The following is a 14,578-nucleotide window of genomic DNA, read 5'->3' on the forward strand; positions in this document are numbered from 1 at the left end:
ATAATAAAGTTTGACATATACGCACAAAGATAAGGATCATTACATCTGCAGGTTGCTAAGAAACAAATTAAATTGGAGGATAGTTGTGAAATCTTCCTCTGAAAGTGGGAAAAGAGTTTAAAACTTTTTAACTTCACAGCACCCTTGCAGTCACTGACTTGCCTAGTCGAGTCTTCCCCTTGAGGCCTGACTTGGGTCATTCTTTTCCAGATATCTATCCTGGCAAAAGTCTCACAAGCTACATCTCAGTGACACACACATATGATCTAAATTGCCTTGTGATGTCAAACAATTACCATTCCCAGAGAACAAGCATCTCGTTCTCTGTTTTTAATCTTCCAATCCAGTTTTCTGGGTCATACTGGGTATTAGATGACTTACTGAAACCCTTTTGAAAAGGTTTGTACTTGAACAGCTCAGGTGCTCCTGCAACCAGGGCAGTTGCTCTTAGTTATAGTAACAAACCTACTAACACTCCGATGTACAAAGTTCATGTCTTCCATCACACTACTTTTCTTATCTCAAATGAAAGATGTATAAATCACATTACTCAACAAATATTCTCAAATAGTATCTTCCTTCATGTTTATGCCACTTTTCAGCAAGAAACTCCAAATATCTAAATTACAGGGATATATTTATAGAGAATTACTTAATTTTGAAGATTATTTGTCTACGTTTACCTGGAAACAAGCAGAAAAACACGAATACAAACAAGATAAAAATGAACAGAAGCCTAGGTAGAACATTGGAAACAATTACTGTCAAATGTCTAACAACAAAATCCTAATAAGCAGTAAATAAATTACCATTACATTGCATAGTTGCTATTCATTACTTCATCTGCTTTTCCTGATTACTTTGTTCTTCTTATCAACTTGGAAAGCCTCCACTAAAATAATAAATTACTTCAAATTAAATGCCTTTTTTTACTAGGGTGGGGAACAAAGTATCCTTGTACTTTCAGGTGCGTGTCCCATGCCCCTGCCTTCCATATGCCAGTTTAATTCTGAATTTATTTAAGATGTACAAATGTAAGACTTTTTTCCTTCCTTTTTTCTCTTTTCGTTTTTTTTTTAACTGCACAAGAATTTAAAAGCCATCTATACACCGAACTTTGAAAGAAGTATAAAATGCCAAATCTACTTTCATAAACAAGATGACGCAATGGGGAAAAATTAATTTTAAAGGAAAAGAAAGCAATACAAAAATATGCTGTGGAAATGAGAGAAAAGCTATGCAGGTAAACATTAAATCACATTAAAGGATGAGTCCTTCATACTTTTAATGAGAGTAACACAATCATGCCTTAGGAACTAGTCAACAAATAAATCTGTTAGCGTCTGTTTTCCCACAATTTAATGGGACACACCACATTTTCCTAGTATTTTAAGTGTTGAAGGAAGTGACTTCCAAGAGACTTTGCCTCCTCTATTACTAGAGGAACCAATGGAGCAGTATCTTCATTAGCAATGCTGTTACAAAGCAATTTCTCCACTTTGGCATGCTCTAGATGGAAGGACTCTTGAAAGACATTAGATTTACATTTGGCTTTGTCACAGGAAGAACACCCTAAAGTTCCCAAAAGACTGTAACCAAAACAGAGCCATTGTGCTGCCTCAGACCCGTTTGTATAGTAAATTTGACACATATTTGACTATTTCAAAAAAGGAAGTTTATCCAGCCATGTTTCACTGAGACTTGAATAATTGTGATGAATGATGCTCCCTTAGTTCCAGCACTAACATTTATTACTAAAAATTCATTTTTTCTCATAAAGCTTCTATTAAGTAGAATATTTGTCAGCAAAAGACTGACAACATAGTATTATTATTTGTATTGGTATAGAACTGAGCCTAGACTGTCTAAAATAACAAGTCACATTCAAGCATTCCTTTTGTTGTGCCAAGCTACTGTAATTTTAAAGCTCTCTTATACTGTAGTACTTTACAGTCACAAATGCCACTATGAGTGCCACAATAATGCAAGGTTTAATTCACAGGAATTAGAAACAATTTCCTTACAAAAGACTGCAGGAAGGAAGGAAGGATGGAAGGACAGAAGGAGAGAGAGAGAGAACTAGGACAAACTCCACTGTAAGCATGCCTCCTTTGGCAGTAAACTGACATAAAAATACAGAAGCAGACCAGTCCTGCTTCAGAAGTTCTTTGATCTTCACTTTCAGATACAATACACATGGTTGTGATTTTTTCAAATTTTGTGTCAAACCTAAAGAGTACATAATTGAATATAGAAACAATTTTTATTCTTTAAAATGTGCACAGCAATCTAAAAACAGTACTATAAAAACACCTGGACACAGTCTGATTTTTATATATATACACCTCTAATGAACAAAAGAGATTTGATTTAGGATAGAAACATTCAGATATACTTAAAAATACAAACTAAGCTACAGAGTATCTAGAAATACCTCACCAAGAAATTACTCAATTGTTTAAGATGTACAATTATCACAGCATGATTTGGGGGGAGGGGGAGGAGAGAGGCCAGTCACTAGAAACTTCTGCATCCTTACCAGAGGTGGTCCTGCCAGGAATATTGTTCCCTGTTTGCCAACAATAATACTTTCATCAGCCATTGCAGGTACATATGCTCCTCCTGCTGTACAGGATCCCATGACTACTGCTATCTATCAGGAAAACAAAAAGCAAAAGTTAATGAACTGTCCTTCACTTAAAAATAGCAAAGTCACATGACATTATGTATTTTAATACAGGTCATTTGACAGCACTGCAAGATTATTTCTGTCTAATAGAGCAAACTTTTTATGTTTTAGCATTTCTTTAAAAAATAAGGAATCTTCCATTTTCAACAGTCTGTAGAACTATGATCTTCAGACTACCCTGCTAGAAAACTCATATATGAAGTACTGTGATCTAGGTATGTGATATGTTTGAAGAGACACACATTCTACCATGGAATTTAGTTTTACTCATGAACAGTAAAAGTTAAAAGCTATAGGTTTCTCCTGGTATTTACACTTAAGTCAGGGCTTCAGTTACTGCTTACTGATGTAATTGCACCAATGTTAACATCCTTTGAAGGAAATTTCCCCCACCTCTTAGTATGCTACTTCAGGTCTTCAATGGATCAACTAATTAATTTTGCCCTTTTGAGATGTGTTGAGCATCTCATTATAGGCTTCAACATGAATAATTTCTGCTTCATCCTTTTGCCTAATTTTGAATGGAACATCTACCCAGTGAACATTTTCTACCACTATTACCTTGGTGATACTTTTACAAAACTAACTTGACCCCAGATATGATGAATACTGTAGTTGTAGACAATAATGGAAATTAAGTTTTTCAATTTCTCTTTCATAGGAGCATCTTCAAAGACCATTTTAAGACACTTGTAGAGCAAAAGAAAAGGAATACTCATATGAAAAAGGCAAAGTTTCTTTCACAACCACACATATACACACCACTAAAAAAACCTCAGAAAACAACATTATTTTATGTTGTTTGTTTCAAGATATTTCTAAGGTGACATCAATTAGCGTTCTCTGTTACATGATAATTTAGAAGAAGAAAGCAGTATATAGACAAGTAAAATTTCTAAATCACATTATGAATATCTAAAGAAGGACCACATGAACTATGTCAATTTGCTATCATCAAATTAAACAGCCTTTTCAGCAAACAGTTTTCAGGATCTTGAAACTATATATATTCAGAGTCACATGATTAATCTGCAGTACTTCTCTTGTGCATTTAATAAATAACTCCTGACAAATTCAAAAATAACATAAGTCTCTAGAAATGGGAGAAATTTGGTGTAAACAAGTTTATTTCTTTTTTTCCCTCTAGGATTTGTGGGTTTTTTCTATTCTTAATTTCACCATGCTCACACTGATAAAATGTGCCTGCATTTAAACTTTAACTCAGTTGTTAATTTTTTCCAACATAAAAACTGGAATATGTATCTACTGGAAAAAATAAAACTTGTTAAATTTCCAAATAATGTCCTACATCCTGACTTAATTTTCTAAATTGCTGCAAAGAAATTCTTGTGTTCAATAAAAGTCAACAGTCTTGAGTGCACATACTATTTCATATCCACTGATCCATCCCTCATTACATCCATGCAGCATATGAGTGTGAGAGAGCTCAGGAAGCAGCTAATGAGGAGCTAATCACAGATGTCTGATTCACACCTATATAGACAACAACGTAATTTAAGCTGTAGTGGGTGAATAATAAATTAGTCACAGGTAAAAATGGAGGGGGAAATTAAAAGCACTATCAGCAACTAGAAAACAAAAGAGGGAGGAAAAAGCAAGAACTTTAAGGGCCAAATTGAGAAGAACTAATGAACTGATGAACAGAAGTTCAAGCAAGCCAGAGCATAGACCACCAGGTAGCAAACTAACAATATCCAGACTCTCATCTTGGAAGAACTGACCAGAATGGACATCAGAGAGAGCATAATTTCCTAATCCCATTTTCTAAAGAAACATGTTCTCAGACAGGGAAGATGGTTCTAGCTACCACAGTCTGTTAGCACAGGACCAATAATAGATTTACAAATGTTAACAATGCCTCTTTGAAATAAAACAAAGCAGATATATCTCCCAAACAAAATGCACCCTTATCACATCCTTTAAATAAAGAAAGTGCTTCAGTAAAACATTTTTCTCAGTCTTTCATAAATATTTAAAGAAAGATAAACATTCATCAGTGTCCTACTTGGAAAATGTAACTTTCATTAGTGTCATAACAAACAGAAATGTGTTTTATTAAAAGACAAATCTTTCTTATATTTAGTTCTTATTGTATATGAACACAATTACTCCTAATACAACACATATGGTAATTGAAAGAAAAACAAATTCAACTTATTAATACAACTTTACAAGTATGTAAAATACCTTTCAAGATATGCTGGAAACAAGAGCATGACTGGAGGGTCAAGCATTTCTAGAAAGGTCCTGCCCAACATCAGTAATTTCAGCCTTGCAAGCTGGGTATACACATCTATCTTTGACATAACATCTAAAAATCATTTCTCCCAAAGCAGATCATGACTGAAGTCTCTAGGAAAAATAAGATTTTCCAAAATGTCTCCAAAAAAGATAATTCAGCAAAACATCACTCCTTTGGCATTTGCTGTTACACAAAAACACTAGGACCAATCTAGATCTATCAGGGAGTCTTATATGATGACAAAATGTATTTTTCTCCTAAGCATTTTTGTTCTAACAAAACACTGCTTTTCTCTAGACACCTACCTAATCACTATAACTGGTCCACTTCTACTGTTGGAAAGAACTGCAGAAGGTAAATTATGTCATATTTCCTAAAGAGACTTAGTGCATTGTTGAAATCTTCAGCCTTGGATTTTTATAGAGGCAATGGATTGCAGGATTCTTTGGAAGAGTAAAAGATGGTTGAAGATTTGAACTCTTGCTGCCAAAATGTGCCAAAAAGGTATCAAGGTAACACAGGCAGTTTCGACAAAAATCCTGCAGAGCCAGTATCTGTTATGTAAGGAGTCAGACTGAATACTGTATCCTTCACTGGTGCTTCTGCTTCACCCTCGAAGTATTGGATTCTACTAACTCCTTCCCGCCCCGAAACCCTGCCCAAGGCTCCAGTGGAGTCTCTTTTGTGAGTAGTCAGAACCATGTGCTCCTGAACCTCAGGGTAGCAGAATCCAGTAACAATCATCTCTCAAGGGTTGTATTCCTTCTGAAAAAGAACACTGGATAATGGTATTATGGTGGGATTTGTGTCATGGGCTCTAGTTGTGTGACAGCCCAGTCTCAGACAACATGGAGTGAAATAACTGCTCTGACATATAACTTGGGAGAACCTCAGGTTCCACTGCAGACACCTACAAATTAAACTGTATCCCAGTCCTTTGCTAAGATAATGATCAGCTTTTTCAGGATTTCAAAGTGTGGTAGAGAACTTTTTCTTGAAAATAAATATTGTCATCACAAGTTCCACAGTATGTGTGACCTGTTTCTCACTCAGAATAGATTTTGCTGTTCTCATTGGATAGAAAACAGAGGTTGAATAATTTTTTAATGTTTTGCATTCCTCAGCTCTTACTGTAATTAGCCATAGATTAATCTAGTCAGGACTATATAGATCACAGGTCTAAAAGAGAACCTGGATTTATGACCATAACTTCTTTTTGCTCTGACCACTTGCAGACGCCCATAAAGAATGCAGGTTACAAACAATGTCTTTATTTCTTCTATTGATTTATGCAGTTTTTTTGGAAGGTTGTATATACTTTCCCCTGGTAAACAGAAAGAGTACTGCAGTTCAAATGAATTTTGCTGTGCCTCAGTGCTAAATGAGAAAGCTGTCTGCTCTCCCTTGTGATCAAAGGAAAAAAAGACTAGTTCTGAGAACTAATGCTCAGAATTCTAGTTCTAAGAAGTTCCATACAATTTGGTTTTTTTTTGACTTGTTCTAAGGACTGTCGGTGCGGTCTGCCTCCTTCATGCTAAAAAAGATACAGTAAGATCGGGAAAAGAAGATGAACTAGGACCATCAAAGGTGTGGAACACTGCAGGAAGAACAGCTAAGTAAGCCCGAATTTTTTGGTCTGCAAAAGGGAGTATAAGGTAAGTATAAGAGAGGACTACAAAACCATACAAAGAGGTAGGGGGTGACTGAGTAGACAGCAGCTCTGTAGGTTGTGAATTACCCAGTTGTTTGCTCTTCTGTAGTGCTCCTTTATTTGCAGTAGGTTATCTTCAAAGATCATGGATTTTTCCACCCTCCCTGGCAGCTTCTCAGAGGTCCCTGCTAACAATTCCCTTAGAGTCTTTATACTGTGACCTGTCTTTCTCAACTCCATTGGGACGGTACATCCTACCCTTCATTGTCACTGCAGCCATAGCTGCCCATCAGCAATCTTCAAATATTTTACATTCCTCATGAGTAACAGATTCAGCAAAACATGTGGTTTTGCTTCCCTAGCACACCACCTGCATCAAAAAACTGATCCCTATATATTACTGAGTGAACCATGACACAAAAGCACTTCTAAATCCAGGAACTGTGACTAACAGTAATTCAGTGCATCATTAATGCATTAGAAAATAACCTTATTATTAGGGCCGTTTCAGCATAAAGCACATCAGAGTATAAAATGCTTTTATAAATATACACATACCCCTGTTAGTGGAAAATATGTCTCATTTATTAGCCACCCTCAAGGGGGTCCTCACCTTTGCAGTGCTGATGCAGAACTGTTCCAAGAGATTTTCTAGTGCTTTCTCAAATGGCCCTTCATACCATGTTCCCAAGTCCATTTCTCCCCTACTCCCAGACAGGAGTAGGTAGGTCAAATCATTAACACTAAAACTAAGAAATTAGACAGGTTCTTCAAAACTATAATGAATTTTGTGGACAGGTACTGTGTTTTCAGTGCTTCCAAGCCCCAGACCGGGCCATCAGGTTAGCAAAACACAATGCCATCAGAAACAAAACATGGAGAAAAGCCTTGAAAAGAGGTAAGGGCAGCAGGCATAAAAAATAATTAGTACATTAATTCTTAGATGAAAGCAAATTACCTGTGGAATTCCTTGTGAGGACATGACTGCTTGATTATAGAAAATACGGCCAAAATGATCTCGATCTGGAAATACTTCTGCTTGCCGAGGTAAGTTTGCTCCTCCTGAATCAACTAGAATGAATCAAATTATGTTAGCATGCTTTGAACAGTGTTACATACTTGTTGGTAAAGTATCTGCATGTTACCTAAAATATACAGCAATTACTATCACTAATACTGTATATATTTCCATGAATGTAGGTATAATAGAACATTCCTTTTAGAAAAATAAAGAAGAAAAACAGTAAACACTCCTCTCCAAAATAACATCCATCCCAATGACTTTCATGGAAAATAAACTCAGACATGCTTAAAGATGCAACCATCCCTTCCTAAACAAACTTTTAAACTCATCTTGCTGCAAAATATTTAAACTAAGAACACTTTTAATGTACAATTTTAACTCGACTATTCTAATGCAATTCTGTCACAAGTTCCAGGAAAAGGCAGAGCTAATCACCACCAAGTTCAAAAGGTGCTGCCTCTATTCTTTCACAGCTTGATTAAACTTCACAACAAAGACATTAAACAATCTTTAGGATTCTTCATTTATTATGTGCCCTTGCCTCAGGATACATCCTCCTGCTCACAGGTCTCCAACAGCAGCTACCTCTCTGCTCCCAATTAATGAAAATACAACCTGTCATGAGAGGTATCCAAAGGACAGAAGACTATGAGGAAATGCACAGGGAGATAAAGCATCTCTGAGAACTCTGGCTCCTGGTAATTAATTTTTACGTACAACCACCAGTCTGTATGCACACTCTCATCTTACATGACTGCAGCCAAAACAAAATGTCCACACCAGTGACTGACTCAGTGGCAAATGGCACCAGGTGTCCACATGAGAATTAGCACCTAGGCAGCTGTTATCACTGGTGGAAAAGGCAGTTCAAACAACATGAAAACTACATGGTCAGCACAGTGCTGACTACAAAGTGCTCCCTCTTATTGCACTGCTCAAATCAACTGGAACAAGTCCAGGTACAGAAACTGCAAGGCAAAAGTAACTCACCAGGTATGAATGACATTGTACATTCAAGGACTATACCTCTTAAAGATGGAATAAAACCCCTAAACTTTTCTTTCAAAGGCATAGCTGTGTCCCACAGTTCCTCATTCCATAAGATCTTAAAACAGTAGAATCGCCCACAATTGCTCACTGACACTGACTAAAAAAGACTTCTCTGAACAGACAGAATTTGCTGATAAAAAAAATCTTAAAAAAAATCTTTTTCTGGTTTTTTAACAACTAAGATAAAATTTAGTCCTCCCTTTCTCTCCAGGACTCTTTCTATGGCAATCCCACAAAATCTTCACCCACATTGTCCCTGTATCCACCTCACCAACAGTTTCAAGTTCACACTTCTCCTAATCCTTCTAGTGGTCATATTTACATGTTTGACTTATCAGCAGGGCAAGAAACTTCAAACACTTGGGCTGGCCAGTATTTATGTTGACTATTTAACTAGTACAAGCATCCAGACTGGCAAACAGCTGATATTTAAGTTGCTAAACTAAGCTGAACAGACAAGGAGTAACCTGCACTATTTTTTAAAATGGAATAGAAGGCCTTTCTCCTCTGATGCTGACATACACAAAATCCACAGGAATACACATTTTCTTACAACTCTGTCAAAGCTGACTGAAACTGGCTAATAGGGTCAAAAGTCATTAGGCTGGGAATTCAGGCTGAAAGGAAGACATTGACAGAAACCTCTTGTATTTGTATAAAACCAGGATAGGAAAATTCTACCAGTAATACATTGCAGATAGCTGTCACTTTGTTCATCTTTTATAATGAAAGCATATGCAAGTAAAACTTACATGAAAGTTTGGCTAAATACTGATCTAATAGGCTAAACTCAAAACATAAAAAAAATACAATTAAATTTCTGTTTCAAAAAAATTCATCCCAAATACTAAAAATTTATTAATCCAAACTATTTTTGACAATTTTGTCACTCTTATTATTTTTATTTCCTTGGTATCTTTTCTCATACAGATACATCCTCCACCAGAATGTACTTTTTTTTTAAACTGTAATTTGAATTGACTGGATGAGTCTACAGGAAATATTGCTAATCTATGACAGAAAGAAGTGATAGAGTTAACAGCTGCATCTATATTTTACGAACCCAGCCCTACCACAGAACTGTACACACCCTCCATGTGCCATCTCTCTGTAGAGATAATACAGTATTGATGAAAATAAATTTGAATAGGTGTGCTTTAAATACACTTCTTGTTAGTCAGATCTGCAGACAGATCAGCTGCCCTTAACACTGGACCTTGGCTATTTCTGCAATGGGACTTACCCAAATAAAGGCAAGGGAGATGATTTTGCATTGCAATTTCTTGAGCACGTAAATGTTTCTTAACAGTGATGGGATAATAGGTACCACCTTTGACAGTTGCATCATTGGCAACAATCAAGCATTCCGTCCTAAAAATAAAAAAAAAGTTTATGAGAGAGAAAAGTATTTCTAATGAGTAAATATGTATGTCGGTTAAGAAGTGCAACATGTCAAGGGCTCTTGAAGCCCAGATGCTCTAAGAGAGCTCTTCTCAGCTGCATTCGCTCAAGGGCACATTGCAACAGCAGCCTCAGTACTATAATGTCCTGTTCCATTATTCTAGGGAGTAAAATAATCCTGCATAGCACCGTAATTAACTTCAAGAACAGTCTTGGAGGTACTTTGAGCAAGCAAAACTAACTTTTAGGTTAAAATACCACCCTATTTTTTTTTTTTAATAGCTTTCCAAATGCACTAATCTCTTTCCTTCATTGGACACCTGAAACTCCAGGTATGTTTTGTTTAGTTAGTGGGATACACTAACTAAAAATCCCCAACAAACAAAAAACAAAACAAAAACCTCACTTTCTTTTAGCTATGGCCAAAAAAATTGAGATACTGATTTTGTTGATTTTTTGAGTGTCCAAAACAAAACACTAAAAATGCTAACAGCTTAATACTGGAAACTGAATAAAATTATACCTTCTTCCTTTTCATATCATAAGTAATGTAGATGACTGGAATCTCTCACCCAGATACTCGTCCAATGCCTGTGATAATGCCTCCTGCAGGTACCTCTTCATTACCATACAACTGGTAACCAGCAAACTGGGAGAACTCCAAAAATGGAGATCTAAATAAGGACAAATGAAACAAAACTGTAAAATATTACTAGTTCTATCTATCACTGAATCTTACTTAAAAGGTTAAATTTTAAAAGATTTTTTTTAAAAAGGAGATCAGTATTTCAAAGAAAGCTTCTGTAAAATTTCAATAATGCTATTTAGTGTTTATCATGTTAGTGTTTATGGAAGCTAAAGAGAAAAGAAGCCTGTTGCAATATTTACCTGCAAGGGACCACCTGAAATGTTTAAGAAAAAAAAAAGGAGGCACCTACCCAGGATCAATAAGCTTGTCAATTCTCTCTCTGGGTAACAGCTTTCCTCTTGATGTATGACGCTTGCGAGCTTTTTCTCCACCTCCTGTGATACAACAGTAAACTGTCACATTTTCTACAGATGCATATAAGATAAATCGTCAGTTATATTAAAACTTCAAATGGCAATGCTGATGAGTTCCCACTTTTTGAAGTATGAACCTTAATAATAAATTTAATAAATAATAGTTTCTATTTCAAACAGATTTAAGGCATTGATAAAAAGGCTTGCTTTTTAGAATCTATTTTATTTCCCACCTCATTTTTTACAGTTAGTCTTGAGGCAAAGATTTTAATAAACATAGTTGTCTGAAACTTTTCCCCACTGCTTGGCAATAAACACAAGGGCAGAAAACATAAATATGTAGAAAGCACATCAGTAGAACTACAGGAAATACTAATCCCTAAAACTCATTCATAATAGCTACAGTGAATGCAATCTTGAATGACCCAGCACCATCTGGATTAATTTCCTTAGACCATGCCAAAACTGCAACCAGAATTAGGACATAGAGCATTTAATATCAAGTTTATATTTGTTTCATTTCAACCCTTCACTAGAGGTCACCCTAAATCTTTCATTCTCTAGAGCTTTGTGTCATTCAATACTTCAAGATTTGTTGACACACCTCAGCCTCTTCATAACAACAAAGATTATACTTTTACAAACATTGTCTCTCAGTGTAGACAGATCACTGATCCACCTCATCACTCTAAAATTGTCTCCCTGTCTAAAATAAAGAAGGTGTGTTTTGCTAACATTTCTCCTGAGACTCCAGGATTTCTCTGTCAGCTAGGCATCACTGAAACAGGGCTTCTAAGCCTCCCTTGAAGTACTTTTTCCCACCTTCCTTGATCACTACACACATAATTTCCTACCTGTCAGGCATGCCAGAAAACCCACAATTTATTTTCAGTTCAGCCAGTTCATTAGGTCTATATATCCAGCCTAAGCCTAAATCTTGTAAATTCTTTCTGTACAAATTTCTTAAAAAACAACCTCTCATATCCACTTACAGAGATACTACTCTTATCCATATTCTCAACATCTCAGTACATCATAACTAGACTATGTCTGACCTCTGAAGTCTTTCATTTACACTGTGTGATGCTGCAAAAATAATTTCCATCTTGAGATTTTTGTCATCTCTGTGCATCACACATGCTTGCTTCCCAGGCCCAGCAGCCATTCCATTGAACATTCCTCTTCCAACACCAAGACACTCTACCCTGCACTAACCTCCATTCTGAGATTAGTGTCCTTAACTAAATGGAGGCATTTAATTTGAAACTTCTTCTTGATTTCTCCTTTACAACAATGCCTACACCACTGTAACTGCTGATGTCCTACAATTAGTCATGGAGATTAAAGGTACCTCACCTACTTATCGTGCTTCCTGTCAGAAAACCACCTGTTGTAAAGGGGCAGGGACCACTTCCTGTTGCACAGCTGGGGATTACTCAGCAGGGTAGGAATTGGGTTCAGAAAAATCCTACACACTGAATAACAGCTAACAAATGAGCAAATACCTCAAACAAGAACTCATCCTCAGATAGCTTTTACAGTGAAATCTAAAGATGTTGCACATATGCTTCAGAAGTATTCAACCTAGGCACCTAATTTTTCTTATATACTTAAATGATATACAAAGCAATTTCAATCAATGTCACTCAAAACTGTGTATTAACATCCTGGTAGAGGTTGCCCAGATGAAGAAGAGATGAACACTGTGGTCTTGTTTTGCCATTGTGTAACAGGCAAGAACAGGCAAACAAGCAGCAAGGAGGAAGGCCATAATCATTAGCTCATGAGGCATACATCATTAGTTCATTAATTGCTGAACAGTCTCTACACCCATAAAAGACAGAGGTAGCCCATGGGTTTTAACATCTCCTCAGGAAACTCTGGACTGCTGTTTCACAGCAGGAAACAAAAAGCATTGAGCACAAAATCTTAACTGTGCTCTATTCCAAAGCTGTAAAAGAAATTGCATCATATAAGAAAGAGTGTATAAAATGACAAAACCAGTATCATGAGTCACAAAAAGGGCATTTTAAATTAAAGCTACATGCTCAGTCTCTAGCAACATAATTAAGCATTTATTAAGTGTTTTCATTTTATTATTTCCATTAATTATAGTCAACTGCAATTCATTCAGATAGCCTTACAAGTCAAAAAGAAGAAAGAGATTTCGATCTTTTAAACTACTACAGACCTGCTTTCTCCTTGCCAGCTCAACTACAGCTAGGAACTCAGAAAAGATCAACCAATAAAAGAAGGACAAAGGAGAATCCTCTTCCTTTATTGGATGCATGGGGAAATACAGCAACAGAGGATGAGGAAAAGGCAAAGATACTTAACACTTGCTTTGATTCAGTCTTTAACTGGATACCAGCCCACTGAGTTGGAAGACAGGGACAGGGAGCAAACTGAAGCTCCCTTAATCCAAGGGGAAGTGGTTAGTGACCTGCAACACTATTTATACACACTCAAGTTTATGGGGGCAGATGTGATCCACCCAAGGGTAGTGAGGGAGCTGGTGAAAGAGCTCACAGAGGCACTGTCCAATATTTAGCAGCAGGCATGGCTAAAGACGGAGGTCCCAGGTGACCAGAAGTTAGTCAGTGTGACACCCATCTGCAAGAAGGGCTGGAGAGACAATCCAGGGAACTGCCTGTCAGTCAGGCCTGTCAGTCTGACAGTGGTGCCAGGGAGTGGTGCCAGGTTGTCCTGTATGTGCCATAAGGGCACTCAACAAATCTGCCACATGGAGCAGATTTTTTGAGTGCCATTATGCAGCACATACAGGACAACCAGGGGATCAGGCCCAGCCAGCAAAGGTTTAGGGAAGGCAGGTCCTGCTTGAGCAACCTGATCTCCTTCTACAACAGGATGACCTACTTAGTGGATGAAAGAAAGGCTGTGGATGTTGTCTCTGTGAACCCTGATGAAGCCTTTGACACCATTTCCCACAGCTTTCTCCTGGCTGTTCGTGGCTTGGATTGGTGCACTCTTAGCTGGGTAAAAGGCCCTGTCTGGACAGCTGGGCTCTGTCTCTGGCTGGGCCAGAGAGTGGAGGTGCTGGATTTACATCCAGCTCATGCATGGTAGCTAGTGGGGGCCAAAAAAAACAAGGCTTGGTTTGGGGTCCAGTGCTGTTTAGTAAGTTTAACAACAATCTGGACAGAGGATTGAGTGGACCTTCAGTAATCTCCCAGACAACACCAGGCTGGATGGGAGTGTTGACCTGCTGCAAGGTAGGGAAAGTCTGCAGAGGGATCTGGACAGGCTGGATCAATGGGCAAGGCCAACTCTTTGAGGTTCAACAAGGCCAAGTGCCAGGTTATTATTCTAAAATATAAACTATCATACTTACCTAACCTGATTTTTTCTGCTTTTTCTTGTAGCTCAGTTACCAGTGCCTTCATTCGTTCATAGTTGTCCTAAGTGGGGAACAAAACAGAATTTTAAATTCAACCAAGGGTGACTATATAGATTCATAATCTGAATATGAGTGAATCA

The 14,578-nt window shown here is 37.2% G+C and overlaps 1 protein-coding gene across 1 annotated transcript in view; it reads right to left on the minus strand.

The window, feature by feature from the left end:
- MCCC2 (methylcrotonyl-CoA carboxylase subunit 2) overlaps nt 1-14,578 on the minus strand; it is a 36,266-nt gene that overhangs the window by 18,924 nt on the left and 2,764 nt on the right. The window contains exons 3-8 of the mRNA XM_041486419.1: nt 14,433-14,499; nt 11,017-11,101; nt 10,651-10,752; nt 9,921-10,048; nt 7,562-7,674; nt 2,540-2,653 (exon numbers count right to left, since the gene is read on the minus strand). Coding sequence (XP_041342353.1) covers nt 2,540-2,653; nt 7,562-7,674; nt 9,921-10,048; nt 10,651-10,752; nt 11,017-11,101; nt 14,433-14,499 — 609 coding nt within the window. The remainder of the gene's footprint in view (nt 1-2,539; nt 2,654-7,561; nt 7,675-9,920; nt 10,049-10,650; nt 10,753-11,016; nt 11,102-14,432; nt 14,500-14,578) is intronic.

The sequence above is a fragment of the Pyrgilauda ruficollis genome, unplaced genomic scaffold (genome assembly GCF_017590135.1).
Source record: "Pyrgilauda ruficollis isolate IOZ18807 unplaced genomic scaffold, ASM1759013v1 scaffold76, whole genome shotgun sequence".
In the NCBI taxonomy this organism is placed as follows: Eukaryota; Metazoa; Chordata; class Aves; order Passeriformes; family Passeridae; genus Pyrgilauda; species Pyrgilauda ruficollis.